Source organism: Acomys russatus, chromosome 13, assembly GCF_903995435.1.
Source record: "Acomys russatus chromosome 13, mAcoRus1.1, whole genome shotgun sequence".
Taxonomy (NCBI): Eukaryota; Metazoa; Chordata; class Mammalia; order Rodentia; family Muridae; genus Acomys; species Acomys russatus.
The window spans coordinates 6130076-6147284 of NC_067149.1; the positions used below are offsets into that span (position 1 = coordinate 6130076).

The 17209-nt window shown below is 35.8% G+C and overlaps 1 protein-coding gene across 2 annotated transcripts in view; it reads right to left on the reverse strand.

The window, feature by feature from the left end:
- The window catches only part of Ctnna2 (catenin alpha 2), a 1128304-nt gene that overhangs the window by 12175 nt on the left and 1098920 nt on the right, over positions 1-17209 (reverse strand). Inside the window, exon 18 of one of the 2 annotated variants that reach the window (XM_051154752.1) lies at positions 13182-13325. The exons of the other annotated variant lie outside the window; for it this stretch is intronic. Within the exon in view, the coding sequence (XP_051010709.1) occupies positions 13182-13325 (144 nt within the window). The remainder of the gene's footprint in view (positions 1-13181; positions 13326-17209) is intronic. 2 annotated transcript variants of the gene reach the window in all.

Sequence of the window (17209 nt, forward strand, 5' to 3'; positions counted from 1 at the left end):
AACCAAGACGAAGTATGAAAACTTTTTTAAATCCAAGATTGTTAAAGTAACAATTGGGAAGTTTCATCTTTAGTACTTATCACAAGGTAATTGGTCTGCACTGTCCTTAGTACCCTTATTAAATGTGAACAGTTCACTCGAGTTCCCATCTGTTATGGGCATAGTCTCAGACTTCTGCTCTATGCTCTGTAGGCCTTCTGTCTATTCAGGTAGTATCATAGAGCAGTAAGTATCTGCTGAATTCATGTCAGCTGTTTTAGCTGCAACTAACAAAGGAATTGTTATGAGTGGTTTTGCTTTTATAAGTATCAGTGATCCAAAGGCACCTTTGGTCTGGAATTACTAATACATTTTTTTTCAATAATAAAACAACTTAAGTTTTAAATTGTGCACCATTCTTTATATTATGATGACAATCTTGCACCATTTATTTTCTCAACACATGAATCAAACTTTTGTCCAATGTCTTTCCAATAATCACTTTACCATATAGAGCTCCCTATGCCCATGGTTTTATCCACTTGGGATATCTCTGCTGTCTTTAAATGGGACTACTTCTATATATTAATTATCATTTTTCACCAGTATCATAATTATCTTCTTACATAATTCATGAGTAATGATCTTTTGCATAAAATACCAAAAACCTGAAGTGGAATGCTAGACACATCTATAGCTATATAAAATAATTCAGTAAATTAACCAAAATTTTCAAATCTTTTTAAGACAAAGAGAAAATTCCATAATTCAAGTGCTCATAAGAGGCTCTCAGTATAATTCATGGTTTAAACTCAGTAATTTTAATTAAATTAGGTTTATATTTGAGCAGCTGATCCATAGCTTTATTATAATTGAGCCCATTTTTCTGTCTATTATGAATAGACACAGAAAAGGTTCCTACAAACATGTGACTTTATCCTGGTCACTGACTTTTCTACTGTGAACTGTCACCCCAACCACTTCCATGTGAATATATATATATATATATATATATATATCTGCTGTAAGTTTGAATATGTGCTTCATCTTGACTTGGAATCAGATTTGGTGGGGTTGCAAAAATGAATTCAGCTCATTTATATATGTATTATACTTCAAAGTCTTGAGCTATCTTTTCAAAGATTCTTTGGTATTTAAAGAATAATTCAAACTTTCACAGACCGTTTATTATTGAGTTTTCTCTGTCTTCTAAAGAGAGTAGGAGCTCTATGAATCACTCTACCCCTACCCAAGACCCACTCCTCCCAGAGACCGTTCCCTCTCAGTCATCAGGAGAAGCCCTTCCTTTCCTCATACCAATTAGATAAAAAACTGAGGCTTCTGCTGCATGGTGTTTTCTCTCATGTAGCATCTCATTCACCATCATCTCCTCTCCTCACAACTTTAATACACTTGCTACTTGACCCCCATCTTACCTTCTGTCCTCTGATCATTCACCCTAGCAAGTTCCTCAGACATTATTTCTAGTTTTTTTTCCATATTCTTCCCTAGCCATCTCCTGCTCCCAACTCCTTATACACTTCATTACTCAAACAAAAGCCAGAACTCTTCTCGAATGATCTCAGCCTGTCACTACTGCCTGTGCCCCCTCCTCCCACCCTGTGGCTCTCTATCTCAAGTTTCCATCAAATTCAAATATTGGTATCATGGTGAAAAATAAAATATAAATAGCATCTAAGTTTCAACACACACACTCACACACACATAAACACACACACACACATACACACACGTGGCCTCAATCTGTTGTCTTCTTTTCCTTATAAATATTTTCTATACTCTTGCAATCCAATCCATATTTTATCTTATTCACATTTCCTCACCCATCTGCTATTTTCCAAACACCTCCAACAGGGCTGTATTGAATTGTTGTGACATTACAGGTTTGGAAATAGAAATGGAAAGACACACATGAATTTAAAACACAATTAGTAGCCTTGTATGCTTTCCTTCTTCCCACTCATCCTCCCATGGAAGTACAGACAAAGACATTAGTCTATCTAAAGAGTAGAAAGGGTACATAATTGATGAAGTACATGAACCAAATTGCAATATATATTGATTATATGACCTCTTCCATCACTATACTTTGAGTGGATTTAAAAACCAGCATTCTTGATCATCAGATATTTTTATAAGTAAAAGTATACTTTATTGAGAGGGCTAACATTGACAAGGCACTGACTGAGGTGTGGTTGCCAGACATCATGTTAGCACTATATAATTTCTCTCGTATCTTCAAAACAAGTACATGTGATCACCCCTTATCTACATATGAGGAAACTGAAATAGAGAAAAATTAACATTTTGTGGTGGGTATTATTTTACTGTGATACAGTCTTCTTTGAAGAGGGGAGCCACTCTACGGTTCTCCTACTCTACTCTCTAGCATTCTAAATATAGTAATACTAAGCTTAGACTTAAGACATCCTGTGAGATATTCTAACTGCTCACAAGCATGAGTCATTTAATAAGAAGCCATCAGGGTCACATAAGACGAAGCCAAAGTACACAAATATTTTGCCATCATGAGTCACTGAATCTGTGCAGGACAGAGGAGTAGGGACATCATCCTATGGATCTGATTTTCCTTCCAGCAACTACAACCTCCCCCCTCCTCCAATAAAGCCTCTTAATAGTCAAGGAAAACTTGATTAATGACAGCATCTAATTTTTGTCTTCTAAATTTTTCACAAATACCACTTCCTGTATACCAACAAAAACAACTATGAAGAGAAATGATTTTAAATTTTCACAACTTCAGATTTCTACTTAGTTTTTAAATTTATTTCTATGAGGAAATAAAATTACCCAGTAAGAAATATAACCATTATTATTATTACAGAACCTGACATGTGATATTCCCTATATTACTTCCACTATGCTCTGCAGAACACAGACTCTTCTGACCTGTGTCTACATATAATAAATTTACTGCCTATAAAAGCATGGTCAATCATTAACTGCTATAAGTCTCTAACTCTTTAAGTTAATCACAATGTTTTTAAAAGGTTATTATGAAGTCTTAGAAAGAACAGAAAAAAAAAAACCATAAAATACCCTTTTAAAGTTTTAAAGGAGTGTGTGACTATAAGTGATTATTGTTTTTTTATTATGTAATCTCTTCTAAGTTTTGGAACAGCTCAGTACCACTGGCACAAGAAACCTTAATGGTAGTAGGTATTCCAACAAATGACTCAAATAACTGGGCATCATCCTTACTGGAAAGATATGAAAAACAAAAAAATTGTCTAGAGATGGTGAGTGTCAACCTTGGCCCTGATTGTGTGGTGGCCTAGTTACAATCTCAAATGTTCATTTTGTAGGATGCTCAGAAAATACTGTCTTCACAGGAAATCACACAGAAATGTGTTTTAAAGGGTGAAGCAGAGATGGGCAAATTGTAAGAATAAATTAAAGGGAGTCACACCTGTCTCATGAGCTAGCAGATTATCTATTAATCTGTCTTTCATGACTCTATCTGAGTTCTGCTACATTTCATGCTCCATTCAGATGAAGAATTATTTGTGGAGGTTTTTTTGTTTTTGTTTTTGTTTGTTTGTTTTTTTGTACACCACAGCTATACAGGTCTTTTCACCAGAGCTACTATTCTGGATCCTAAAATGTAGGTAACTTCTTGCCCCTTATTGGTATGTTCTCCATGATGGCTCTCAACACATGATGCACATTAAAAGTAGGTGTAACTGATACTGGGATTCCCAGTGATAGATCTTTAGTGGAGGCTTTACTGTAAACTGGAGTATGAGATATGCCTACTAGAAAGTGAAATTTTGATGTGTATTTCTTCTTGCTGGTTTATGGGCTTTGATGTATTTCTCCAATTTGGGATATGGTCCATAACCCAAGCTATTAGTTTTTTCCTTAACTAACCTTAATTTGTTATTATAATTTTTTATTAAAAAAGTAATACTGACTTTAGTTTCCCCTTCTTGTCAGTAGGGGAATCAAACTTAAAGGAACTTACAAAACAAAAGACAATCATCTGAGATTTAACTGTTGCCCTTTGTCCTTGTGAATGATGCATTTAGCATTGTACCACAGATCCAAATGCCTTTAACTAAGAGAAGATATAAAGGACATCTAAGGTAGTTCTGTTTAGAAGCTGGGATGCTTCCTCATATAGGGGCTTGCCCTAGTTTGAAAACCTTCTAGTCCTGCTTTCCTGCAGTGAATGCACTTTAGTGAAAATGTAGCAAAAAACACCTGAGGGTTCCCTTCCATCTAAAACTGGAAATATTTTTGGTCCAACAAAGGACCTCAATGGATGGACAACATATTGCCTGAATCCTCTGAAAAGAAACTGAGCTACATAAGAAACTTTCATAAATCACAGATTAAAAGGAACAAAATCCTCAAAAGACAGGAAATGCATAATAGCATTGCCAAAAATCAAAGAAAAATATATCAGTTTCTGTTAAAAATAAGTTTGAAACCTATGAAATTGGAAAACTTATAAGAGGAAACACTACTTTAATTTTAAGATGACAACAACTGTTAACCAAGGAATGAAGAAAAACAGTAAAGGTTTTGTGGGATGATTTTGGCATAGGCAGGATGCTGCATTATACTACATTTAATTTTGACATGAATATTTCCCCAAGGCACAGGACTCTTCTTGGACTTCCTATGAGCCTAGCCTTGACAAAGTTAAATTGCCTATATATGTACTACAAGACCTAAGGCCCTCTTATTTTTCCCAAGAGACAACAAGTGTCAAGGCAATGGCTTGGTAAATCACTGTTAGTACATTACAAGGAGTGCCTGTTGTATCTGGGGTTAAATCTGCAAGAGCACTCTGACTTTATTATAATTCTTAACTATGAAACTTAGCAAGTCCATGAAAATAAACATCATGGCTTCAAGGCTCATCTGGAACAAACTATATATTATAGAATTTGCTGATTACAAATGTCTCAAAAAGAACACCATTGAGAAATTTGAATTTCAACATGATAACTATCCTGATGTGCAAGACATTCGAAACTGGGACAGAGGGGAGGGCATCCTATTGGGACTCTAAATGAGAGACGCATGGGAGAATAGCAAAATAAAGGGATACAGAGGGTCCTAGAAATCTACAAGTAGAACAATATGATAGGCAGATTTGGGCCCAGGGGTCCCGCTCAAACTAAGGCACCAGCCAAGGACAATACAGGAGGTAAACTTTAAACCCCTTCCCAGATCTAGCCAATGGTCAGAATGTTCTCCACAGTTGAGTGGAGAGTGTGATATGACTTTCTCACGTACTCTGGTGCCTCACATTTGACCATGTCCCCTGGAATGAGGGAGACCTGGTGGCACTCAGAGGAAGGACAGCTGGTAGCCAAGAAGAGACTTGATACCCTATGAGAATATACAGGGGGAGGTAATCCCCCTCAGGAACAGTCATAGGGGAGGGGAATAATGGGAAAATGGGGGGGGGGAGGAATGGGAGGATACAAGGGATGGGATAACCATTGAGATGTAACAAGAATAAATTAATAAAAATAAATAAAAGAAAAGAAAAGAAAAGAAAAATAGTATTTTAGGAAGGAACATAGCCTATCATTTTCCACTTTCTTTCCATTTTAAACATATATTTACTTTTCCCCACATATCAAGATTTCAAAGTGTACAGAATGAACTAAGTGCAACAAAAATTCTATTGTTTTCCCAGTACTTAAAAAACTAAATAAGTTACCTGTACCAAAGAATTAAAGATAGAAACTCTCAAGTTTTTAAATGTCAAGAACACAATGGAATTGTTTTAATCTCCTCATTCATACAAAGTAATAAATTTAAGCCATTTTACTCTGATTGAAACTTATTTTCCCTATTCTCATTGAATCACTTCATTGTCTTTGGGAACAGAAAGTCCTGGATTTGTAAGTTAGGGGGATATGGTACACCTAAGAAGGAGATAAAATAGTGATGGGCAAATGACAACTCTGATGGGTCCTTAACAGTCTTTCTTTTAGTAAAGTACCCTCCAAGGCCTGGTGTGAGGCTAACACCTTCTACCCTTCCAAAGGAAAGAATACAAAAGCCTCCACCTCAAAGAGAGTATGTATTCTGAACAAAATGTCTAGATGGAAACTGGTCATAACCTATGGTTCTCTTCGGACTCAATGTCATTGACCCCAACACATTCAAGTATCACTGAGTAGGAATGAGTAGTCGCTGTAGAAAACTGATGGCATGAGTTTAGAGATGGTGTTAAAATCTCTAAAATGGTAAACCACAACAGGCCTTACAGCACTGAGTTCTCTGCACTAAAGATTTAGCAAAGTGGGGAAAAAAAGATTCTACCTATTTAGGAGTCTCAGACTGCCTTTATATCCTGGGAGGATCTTATGTAAGCCTATGAGATCGTCCTCTCTCTTCTTTCTAGATTCCAAATCCATTCATATCATCTCAAGCACCCACATAAACATAAACATCTTGCACAACTTTGGAGATACATAACCACTTAGTTTTGTTCTTCATTAACTTTTCATGTTGGAACATGACAAGCAATAAGCAAGATCATCTCTCATATCTTTAAAGTCCACATTCTTCCTTTACATTTATCACTTACTAATTCTTTAGACATGCTAACCATCATTCTTGTAACATTTTTCATACATTTATTTTATTACACATGTATAAAACAAACCACATACTGTAGGGAGAATCATGTGACAATCATGAGAATAATGAGTTCTATATATGTTACATTCATAGTGAATTGGCCACAAACAGAATCTGCCTAAAAATGGGCAACCTAGATGCAGGCAGAATCAACGGCAGCAATCCGCCAGTCAGGGTCCTCAATAGTTCCTGCCTTGCAAAAAAGTCTGGCAGAGATATTACTAGGTCAGAAAGCTGAAGATGAGGCTCCAATGTTATAAAGTGTATTGAGTGACTGGTCAGGCAGTAAACTATCTTATAACATTTTTTGTCATGCTTAGCCAAAGTTTAAATGGACTATCTGATGAACAGTTTTGTATTCCTGCTTCAATTTGAATGTGAAACTTCCCCCCCCCCCCGCCTCTACTCACCCCTGGCTTGTTTAGCTGTCACAATCTTAAGGGAACTGACCTAATTGGTGGTTTGATCCCTTGATGGATTTATCATATGGTAGAATTATTGGGAAGTGACAAGCAGTAGGAAGGTAGGGTCTAGATGGAAGGAAGTCTCTAGGGGCTGGTTGCAGAGGCTGTGTCTTTATCTTAAGGTGAGCAACCTTTGCTCCATGCTTCCACTGATATAATCTTCTGCTTCCACCTTGGTCCAGAAACCCAGAATCAAAGTTGCAGCAATGAAAGCCTAGCTAATAAAGTTACCTTTAACTCTGAGTTCCTTAAATACTTCACTCCTAATGTTCAATTTTTTTTTTTTTGCTCTGAAACTTCTTCCAAGAACAGAAAGATGAGTCAGTGTGTTACTTTGCAGATTTTGAAACAGAGGTGTGAAAGTGAATCACCTGATGTGTTTAAGAAGTTGGTAGATAATTAGATATTCCAAGATTCTACCCTATCATCTTTATTCAAGAAGCCTGCAGTTTAACCTGGGTTTTGCATTTTCATGCTCTCCTCCTACCCCTACTCCTTAATGAATTTTTCATGCAGATGTTATGGTCATTTAAAATATAAGAAAAAAGAAAAAGGAACACTGACTGAATAACAGTAGAATAAGAAAACACTTTCTATCTTTCTCTGACATTTTCAGGTACCATCAGCCTAAAATGTACATATACATGAATAATATAATTTGTCTGGTTTTCTCTTATATTATACTTCTCCTTCTCTCTGGAAAACGCATTCCATGACAGAGAGAGAGAGAGAGAGAGAGAGAGAGAGAGAGAGAGAGAGAGAGAGAGAGAGAGAGTGCAATATATATAGCAATATATGTATATGTGCATTCACACACAAGCATACGTATATATGCATATATGATGTCTAATTTGGACTCTTGCCCTTTCTGCATGAATGTTCAAATTATCTTGTTTCTTGTTCCTTCAGGGAGATTATTATAATGTATCATTGTTACTTGTTTTATATATCTGTCTTCCTTGATAATTTTATCTATGTATTTTTAGTACAACTAACAGTACACATCATCTTACATATTCAGTGTGTGTTCATTTACAGATCTGATTATCTCTAAGATAATCTAAAATGATGGTTGCTTGGACATGATGAAAGAGCAATGTCAACTTTTTGTAGATCAAGCAGTTCTAATATCAAGACCTTCTTTTTTATCTTTTATTTAATTAATCTATTCAGATTACAACTTAATTGTTATCCCATCACTTGTATCCTCCCATTCCTCCCTCCTTCCTGCTTTCACCCTATTCCCCTCCCCTAGGTCTATGACTGAGGGGGACCTCCTCCCCCACTATATGGTCATAGGCTATCAAGTCTCATCTTGGTATCCTGCTTATTCTTTCTTTGAGTGCCACCAGGCCTCCCCACCTAGGAAAGGTGGTCAAATATGGAGCACCAGAGTTCATGACAAGTCAGTCCCCGCTCTCCACATAACTGTGGAGAATGTCCTGTCTATGGGTAGATCAGAGGAGGGGTTCAATGTTTAATACTTGTATTGTCCTTGGTTACCGCAATACTTTGAGCAGACCCCCCTGGGCGCCAATCCACCTGTCATGATGTTCTTTTTGTAGGTTTCTAGGACACACTGGATCCTTCTATTTCCCCCATCTCACTAAAGAAATCACTATATTCTTTATAGATCTATAATATCTTAGAAAAGTAACTCAACTTTCATTTGAACTTTTTATCAACAATTAGTTCTAAATTTTATTTTTGCTTTGGAAAACGGCTTTGATCATTAAACTTCAGTGTTCGCAAACAGTCAAGTTTAGCCCGTGGGAAAAAATGATTTCCTGAGATAATAAAATGTAGAAGGTAATTTTGGTATCACATTAAGAAACTGAAAAGCATTTCACAGAATGATGTGCGCCAAATCCTTATTTAGTTACGAAGTCCCGAGAATTTGAGAAAGGGGCTAGGGTGCAAGGTAGTTCTATTCATGGAAAGCATGTCTGTTGGAAAGGTCAAAACAGGATCTTGGGAGGATTTGGATGACAAGAAAATGATGCAGCATACAGTTCTTGTTTGTCCATATGCATAAGTCAGACCTAAATCAATGACCTCTTCCTAAGCGTATTAGCGAAGAGACTTACATAATGACATGCGATTTTACGTAGTACTTAAACTTTATTAATTGTGGCTTTTCTAGGGCAAAGAATCTGACATGATTTTTCCTTCATACATAGAATGCTTTTCTTGCCTTCCTAAACAAGGCTTATTACAGATGCTTGTGGACATTTCCGTCAACTTCTCGTACTTCTAAACCTGCCAAAGATATCCCTAGGAAAAAAATTATCCCTTTCCATTCTCACTAGAGAACCAGCTAGCCTTAGAGCTTACTGTCTTCCACTGATGTGGTTAGTGATGGCCACATGACATTCTATACAACTGAGGAAATAGCTATCTGCTTTTATCTTCATAGAAAACAACTGTGGTTTAAAGTTTACCGCCTGTATTGTCCTTGGCTGGTGCCATAGTCTTAGCGGGACCCCTGGGCCCAAATCTGCCTATCATAATGTTCTACTTGTAGGTTTCTAGGACCCTCTGGATCCTTCTACTTTGCTATTCTCCCATGCTTCTCTCATTTATTTTGATACCCTATGAGCATATACAGGGGGAGGAAATCCCCCTCAGGAACAGTCATAGGGAAGGGGAATAATGGGAAAATGGCAGGGAGGGAAGAATGGGAGGATACAAGGGATGGGATAACCATTGAGATGTAACAAGAATAAATTAATAAAAAAAATAAAAAAAAACAACTGTGGGATTCTTAATCGCTCTAACGCAACAGAGTGCAGTGTAAACTAAACACGATTAAGTCAGAAAGGATTCAGGAAAAGTCTAAGACATTGAAAGTATAAATCTTGAGTGACTTTTTGAGGTAAAACACATTTGAACACAGCATATCCTAAGGTTCATTAACATGTGTGTGTGTGTTTATATCTGAAAGACCTGTGTTCTTCTCTTGCATATTCAAGCACAACAACACAAATATAAGTTGCCCTTCCAAAACTACTAAGGCTAAGGACCTCTTATTCTCACAAAGTCATTCCATCATACTTTATCCTATGGGTTTGTCATTCCTACCCAAACAAGTTTACAGTCTAAAGGCAGTTTCTGAGATACCAAATTCTTGAAATTTATATCATTCATGGAAGCTAAAATATTTTTACTGGATAAACTAAACTAAGTACTTAGCTTAGGAGATCCTGGAGATATTGCTTGCTTTACCTTATTTACTTATGTACTTAATTACTAAGCATTTACTGTGTTAATTTCTAAGTTGTCACTCGATGAATGTTTAGAGTTCCCAAGAATTAGATGTTCCCCCAGAACCAGATGAACTCTTTTATCGCTCATAATTGTTCATAGCTTAGTAACTACCAATTCTATACTCATCAGTACTTATCCATAACATTATATATATATTTCTAAAATATTTCATAAGTAACCTTGAACTTCAGAGTCTTCAATTAGATAATTTCTATCATCTAGTAGACACGCATATTTTAATCCCAAACAATTTTATAAATAAAAAAATCATAAAAGTACTGAGTTCTAAACAAGCCACTCTTTCAAAACAGCACAGCCACTTTTCATGGTACTATTATTCCTCACATTTCAGTTCATTCAGAACTAAGTGGGTTATAGAGAAGAAGTTGATTAAATGATGGTTACATGCAAAAGAACATGGACTATTCATAAATAGTATTAACCAAAAACACTACACCAGGTGGAGGATATATTTTAAAATCAATTTTGAATAAACATTTTTAAGGAATGAATATATGTCCAACATAAAAATTGTATTTTTCTCAACTACTTAGTCCTCTTTTCAGCTACCATTTGTTCAAAAATCATAAAAATACAAGAATTTTGAGTATATATATATACATGAGGCTGTATACTTTATAGATAAGAAAAGAATATTACCCCAAAATCCATATTATTGACATAGGACAACCATAACCAGTCAATGACAGGAAAAAGATCAATATATCGATTATGTATCTTAATAAAATAAGCTGTTGTTACAATACACCATCTCCTTTAGAGTATACATGTGCATTTCTAAACTATTTTAATACATACAAAATATACTAAAAACACTGAACACCGCTATAGATGGAACATGCACATGAAAATCAACAAGTGCATGCATGACACATTCCATGATAAACTCTCTGGGTCTCCACAAGCATACAACACAACCACTCTCAACTCACGAAGTTAAAGATGTTTGTGCTCCGAGAGTTTGTAAACATTGCCATTTCTTACCTGGCAGCTGTGTGAGGGGTTGATAAAAGACATTAACAACTTGAGCTATGAGTACACATCACATTTTTCTAACACTGAAAAAATTGTTCCTACCTGGGATTTAGGGATATAATGCTTTTAATGAGAGATTTGATGGGAATAACTAAACATGTAAGAATTTAGCATTCTCATGTGCATAGCAATATTCACTTGAATGCTGATGATTATCACCCAAATCTTCCAATTGGCCAACATGACTCAATTTTTCTTCATCAAGTCTAAAAGGTCTAAAACTATCATCAGTCTTTTAGACTTGACATACAAGAAGGAAATTAACTCTAGAAACACCAACCCCACATGTCTCAAGTTCTTGGTACCAGTCCAGTGCTTACAAAAATATAAAGGTCTACAAATCTGCTACAATACAGTACAGGTTCTACATAAAACACAAAACAGAAACTATTAGTGAGAATTATGTCTTTTCAAGGTTGTGGATATGGCTCAGTGATAGAGTGCTTGCTGAGCATACAAAAAGCCCTGGGATCAATTCCTAGCACCATATAACTTGGTGTGAGTGTGTGTTTCTATAATCCCAACACTCAGGATATAATGGATCAGAAATTCAAGGTTATACTTAGCTATATAACAGTATTGAAATCACCCTAAGATATATGAGACCTTGTTTCATAACACAAAGCAAAAGAAAAATTATCTCCACTCAAATTCCTCCATTTCTCACCACCAACATGCATAAACAAATGCCTAATAAAGGCCCTATACATTGAAAAACATAAATCATAGCCTCTTTATATATTTTAAACAGCATAACTAAATCTGTCCATATTATTCCAAGAGGGCCTCATATTCTGATGTGAAAGAAGAAAGAAAGAAAGAAAGAAAGTTAGTTTAGTCCTTCCATATCCTTTAAAAGGTGTAACTGCATTTATGAGCCCCCCTTTGCCCTCTCAGACAAAAGCTTCCAGCTCCAGCATTTTAATAAGTACCCAGGAGAGAACAAGCAAAGAATCCAGAGAAAGGCTCACTCCATTTTATCTTTTCTCTCTAAATAGTAAGGCATATAAAGAGCTAATCAGCAACAGAAACACAAAGAATGACAGTTTTCTACAAGTCTTAACCACCAAGTGACCTCATAGAACAGCAGTGTTATGACACTCAACAGCAGCAATAACATGCAGAAAAGAAGTATATTTGGTAGTGACCCCTTAAAACTGGCACGCCATAAAACTTGAAGGAATAGTGACTTTTTTCATTTAAACAAACAAACAAAAAAAGCAATTTTGTCATGGCATTAGGAGGCTTTTTGTTTGTTTGTTTGTTTGTTTTTCATCTAAATCAAGAATGTTGAAAAACATTTTATTTACATTTTTATTACTATGATTTTAGAAGTTCAGAGTAATTCTCTGGGCCAATGCCAATAAAAGACATTTCTTAGCCTTGAAATTTTCTTTCTTTTTTCTTTTTTTTTTTAAGTGTATCCTCTTGACTAGCTGTCTTCAGGGAGTACAGAGTGATTGCAGGGTGGATTCATTACATATTACACACTTGCAGTTACTTTCTGTTCCAACAGGAAGACTGAAAAACAATGACAGCACCATGTATGTTTCAAAAGTTAGCACCACAGCTGAAAATCAGCTCTGCTTTGAGATTCCTAAACCTTGTCAAAAAACAAATAGGGCCTTTGCCCAAAGTTGATTAAGCAAAGAAGTTTTCAACTTGCATATGTTCATTTGCCTGGAATTCTAGCCCACCCCACCCCCACACACTTCAGAATTAGTAATTACAGCAAGAGATATATTATAAAGTGAAGTTACTTACCATGGAGGAGTCACTGCTTCCACTCCCGATTGGAGTTCCCTCAGCACAGGTTGGGAGGTGGGTAGAAAGTTGACTAGCCCTGCCCCCATCTATGACATCACAATCTACCTCATAAAAGGTAGTGAAAGTGCTCTGAACTCCTGTCTGATTTCCGAGAGATACAGAAAAGAGAAAGTGAGAGAGAGAGCAAGAGAAAAAAAATATCCCGTATCCTACTTGGGAGGGAATTGGGGAAATGGAAGAGGGAACAATGGGAATTACCTAGGAGAAAGAGGTTATGAAGGAATTAGGTGCTGAAAGAGATATGTGCTGGCCATCTTGACATTAAACAGCCAGGTCATTCAGACTCCTCTTTAGGTATCCAACAGATAAAGGGGCCATCTGGGAGAAGGATGAAGAAGCACCCTTTCATGCCCAGAACTGTCAGGGATAGTAACATGGCCTCAAAAGGAATGACTTCTCTAAAGCATTTGAGCATTGCCAAGAGAGAAAACAAGGGCTGTCTGTAGCTCTTAAAGCCTGGGACAAAATGTGGAGGTGCCAGCTGTCTTTCTTAGTGGTTCCAATGTCCTGCTATGTGAGCTTGGCTGAGGTCTTAACTGCTGTACATAACCCAGCATGTTGTATAAAAGGCATACTTACCTCACTCCTTGGAGGACACTCACTTTGTTCTAACTGCAACTTTTTACTATTGATTTGGAAACCCAATGTTGGGTTCTGTAAGTGGCATGATTGAAAAGATAAGCCAATAATCAATGCTCATGTCTACCTTTAGAATTGATTCTTAAATGCTCTCCCTATTTTTCTTTCTGGTTGTTTGGTTTGGGTTTTCTGTTTTTAGAGAAAAATTTATTCATATCAATTAAACAATAATATTCCCTGGGCATATAAGGCCCCTTTTCAAAACTTCATGAAAATCAAGGTAAAATTCTTATAGTCCCCAAGCCCCTTGTACTTTCTTGCTCAGATGTTAAGTTCATATGACATAGAGGCTAACTGCTTGACCAAATATTATTGAAGTAAACAATTCCAGTCTTATAGACAGACCTTTTATATCTGTGTCCAGTTTTATCTTAGTCAAAATATAGCATTTTGTGTAAGTGATAGCTTAGAAATATAGGAACCTGAAATGCTGCCATGTTATGAAGTAGGAACTGTGTTAAAGCATATAGGTGGTACTGAAGAACAGTTCCTGTTTCATATAGAAGCCAGTGATGTGTCTGTCTAGGGCAATGGTTCTCAATCTGTGGGTCTTAATGCTCTTTAAGGGTCAAATGTCACATATCTTGCATATCAGATATTTATTATTCATAACAATAGCAAGATCACAGTTATGAAATAACAATCAAATAATTTATGGTTGTGTGGTCACTACAATATAAGAAATTATATTAAAGGGTCACAGCATTAAGAAAGTTGAGAACCAAAATGTATCAGCAAAAAGTACAATTCAAAATAATAACCTCGGGATTACCAAAACCTGTATATGCAGATAAACAAAATAACAACTGGGTGCAGTTTTAACCACAAAAATTAGTATATTCAAATTAGTAATAGATTTAGCAACACCCCCAGATTCCAAACTAATGTTGGAGAGCTTTAAAATATGTCTTTAAAGAATTCAAGAGGACACCAAAGAAAAAATGTCAAGCGTATATGCAGAAGAGAAGTCTTCCATATGTGATAGCCTCCCTGAGTTAGGGAAAGCAAGAATACTCTACATGTATTGTCCTTGTATTGTATTTCTATTTTATATAATTCTTTGGATAAATTAAAATTCAGCACACAATATCATTTATTCATGAGATCTTGAAACTAATGGCCTTATGAAACTTTACTTTCAGTTTTTACATATTGAATCATTGATTAGTTGGCTTATCTTACCTATATTTATTAATTTGTAATGTGCCATTGGTTTTAGATAATAAGCATTGCCTGATTTTCTCTATTGAGAATATAGTCAATTATGAATGTTATTTTCAAAAGTGATTCTTAAATCTTAGAAATTTGAGTCATCTCACATGTTTCAGAAATCTAAAGATCATAAAAATTAATGATGCAATTGCTCATTTTCCAATAAACATCTTAAGATTTTGAATATGCAATAAAGAAGTTACAATTCTACACCATTACAATAAAAGAACAAAAATTGAGTTAAGTGGTTTTTAAATCTGGAAATAGAACATACTGAAGTTGGACCATAATCTGTAAGTATCTTTTATTGGCTGCCTATTGATAATTAGTAAATGGAAAATGTATTCAGGAACCCAATGCAAAACTAGGCTGCATCAAAAAGATGCACAGTAATACGCTGTGCTGACATTTCAGGTGAATTTGATGTGACTGATTGTGAAAATGCCTGTTGTGATGATATTAGTTAAAACAAGATAACTTTATTTGATGCAGGATGCAATCCAAGGGTGTAGTCTCATGACAATGTGTATAGAATCCAAGTTTGACTTCAACTAAAAATTTGTTGCATGTTTTCCATGATATTAAAACAAATGGATGGGGAATATCTTCAAGATAAGACATAAAGTGATTTTATGATGCCAGGCATGAGTCCTGTAATTACAGTTACTATGTTCATCTGACAAAAGACATATAAGATGGCTTTTAGTTTATTTGAATTCATGAATACAATCTAAGTTCTAATACAGGAGAGTTCAGAGAGAACACTAGAATGATAGAGGTGTTTTTAAAGAATGATCTACATATGCCTTTGAAAACTAGCTGGACATGAAAAACAGGCCAGGGCCACAAAGCTTGGCCACCCTATTATTATAAAGGAAAATTATCTTTAAAAAAAAAAAAAGAATTCTGAATAGACAATCAGAGGCATGTTTGAATCAGTTCCTAGATAAAGCCATAATTGCTTGATGTGTTTGTTTTATGGTACTATCTTATGTATGGAAATTAGAAAAGAGAAGAATAGATAGTCTTTAAAAATGAGCCTGACTGGAATCTCTCCAAGAGAGTCACTTCCAGTGACAAAATAAGTTTGCCAAGGAAAATGGACGAATGTGGTTAAGACATAGGTCACACGGATTTGACAGAACATCTCACCCCAGTTCCAGTCAACTTCATTATCAGCAACGTATCTGCATAGATGAAGGTATTCAAAGAAAAGTAATAAAACAAGATACGGCCTTGATGATGGAAGACTAAAAGTCTAAATGAAGAAAACTTGCCTTCTAGAAAGTAGGATTAAGAAGAAATATTTGAAATGCATTTATTTCCTAAAAGGAAAGTGACTGTTCAAGATTAGAGTAAGATGATGTGTTCTGAAGCAGTTTAGGAAATCTGAAATAAGAAAGCTCCATATTGCCCATCCAGAAGCCTTTCCTATTTATAAGATACATGGACCATAATGTGTCACATATTTCTCTTCTAAGGGCTGAGATGAAAGCCATATTTCATAAATCACTTAAATTAGGCTGCGGAAAGCTCTTGACAAAATAATCTATAGGGACAGACAACAGTAAGTGAGACATACTTTCATTTTCAGAATGCACTAAACCAAGGGAAGAGTGGAAACACAGAAGTAATCATCAGAAGATGCCCTACCATTCTAACAGAATCCCAAACAGCTCAGAAACCTGAGAAACCTCATAGGAAAAGTACAGACTACATAGTCTAATAAAAACGCAATAGATAGAAAATATCCTCCACAGTAATTGTTTGCAAGTAGAGACCAAGAAACTTGGAATGACTTGACTCAACTCATGCCGTCCACTATAGATCATGAAGCAAAAGTGTAAGAGAATCAATTGATGCTGAATTCAAGGTATCTGAACCTAATCTATGTGGATAAGATTAACTGCAGTTCTTTAGACTCCTGATCATTAGTCTGTCACTGGAATTTAGGATTACACTAAACACATGTTACATATGAAAACCATCCCATCTACAAGTTCATATACATCACTACCAGTAGTCACACTGATCATGAGAAGCTTTGAAATTTTCCCTTCAAAATGAGGCACCCCAGGAATACTTTGGAATAGAAATCACAAGGACTTGCACAA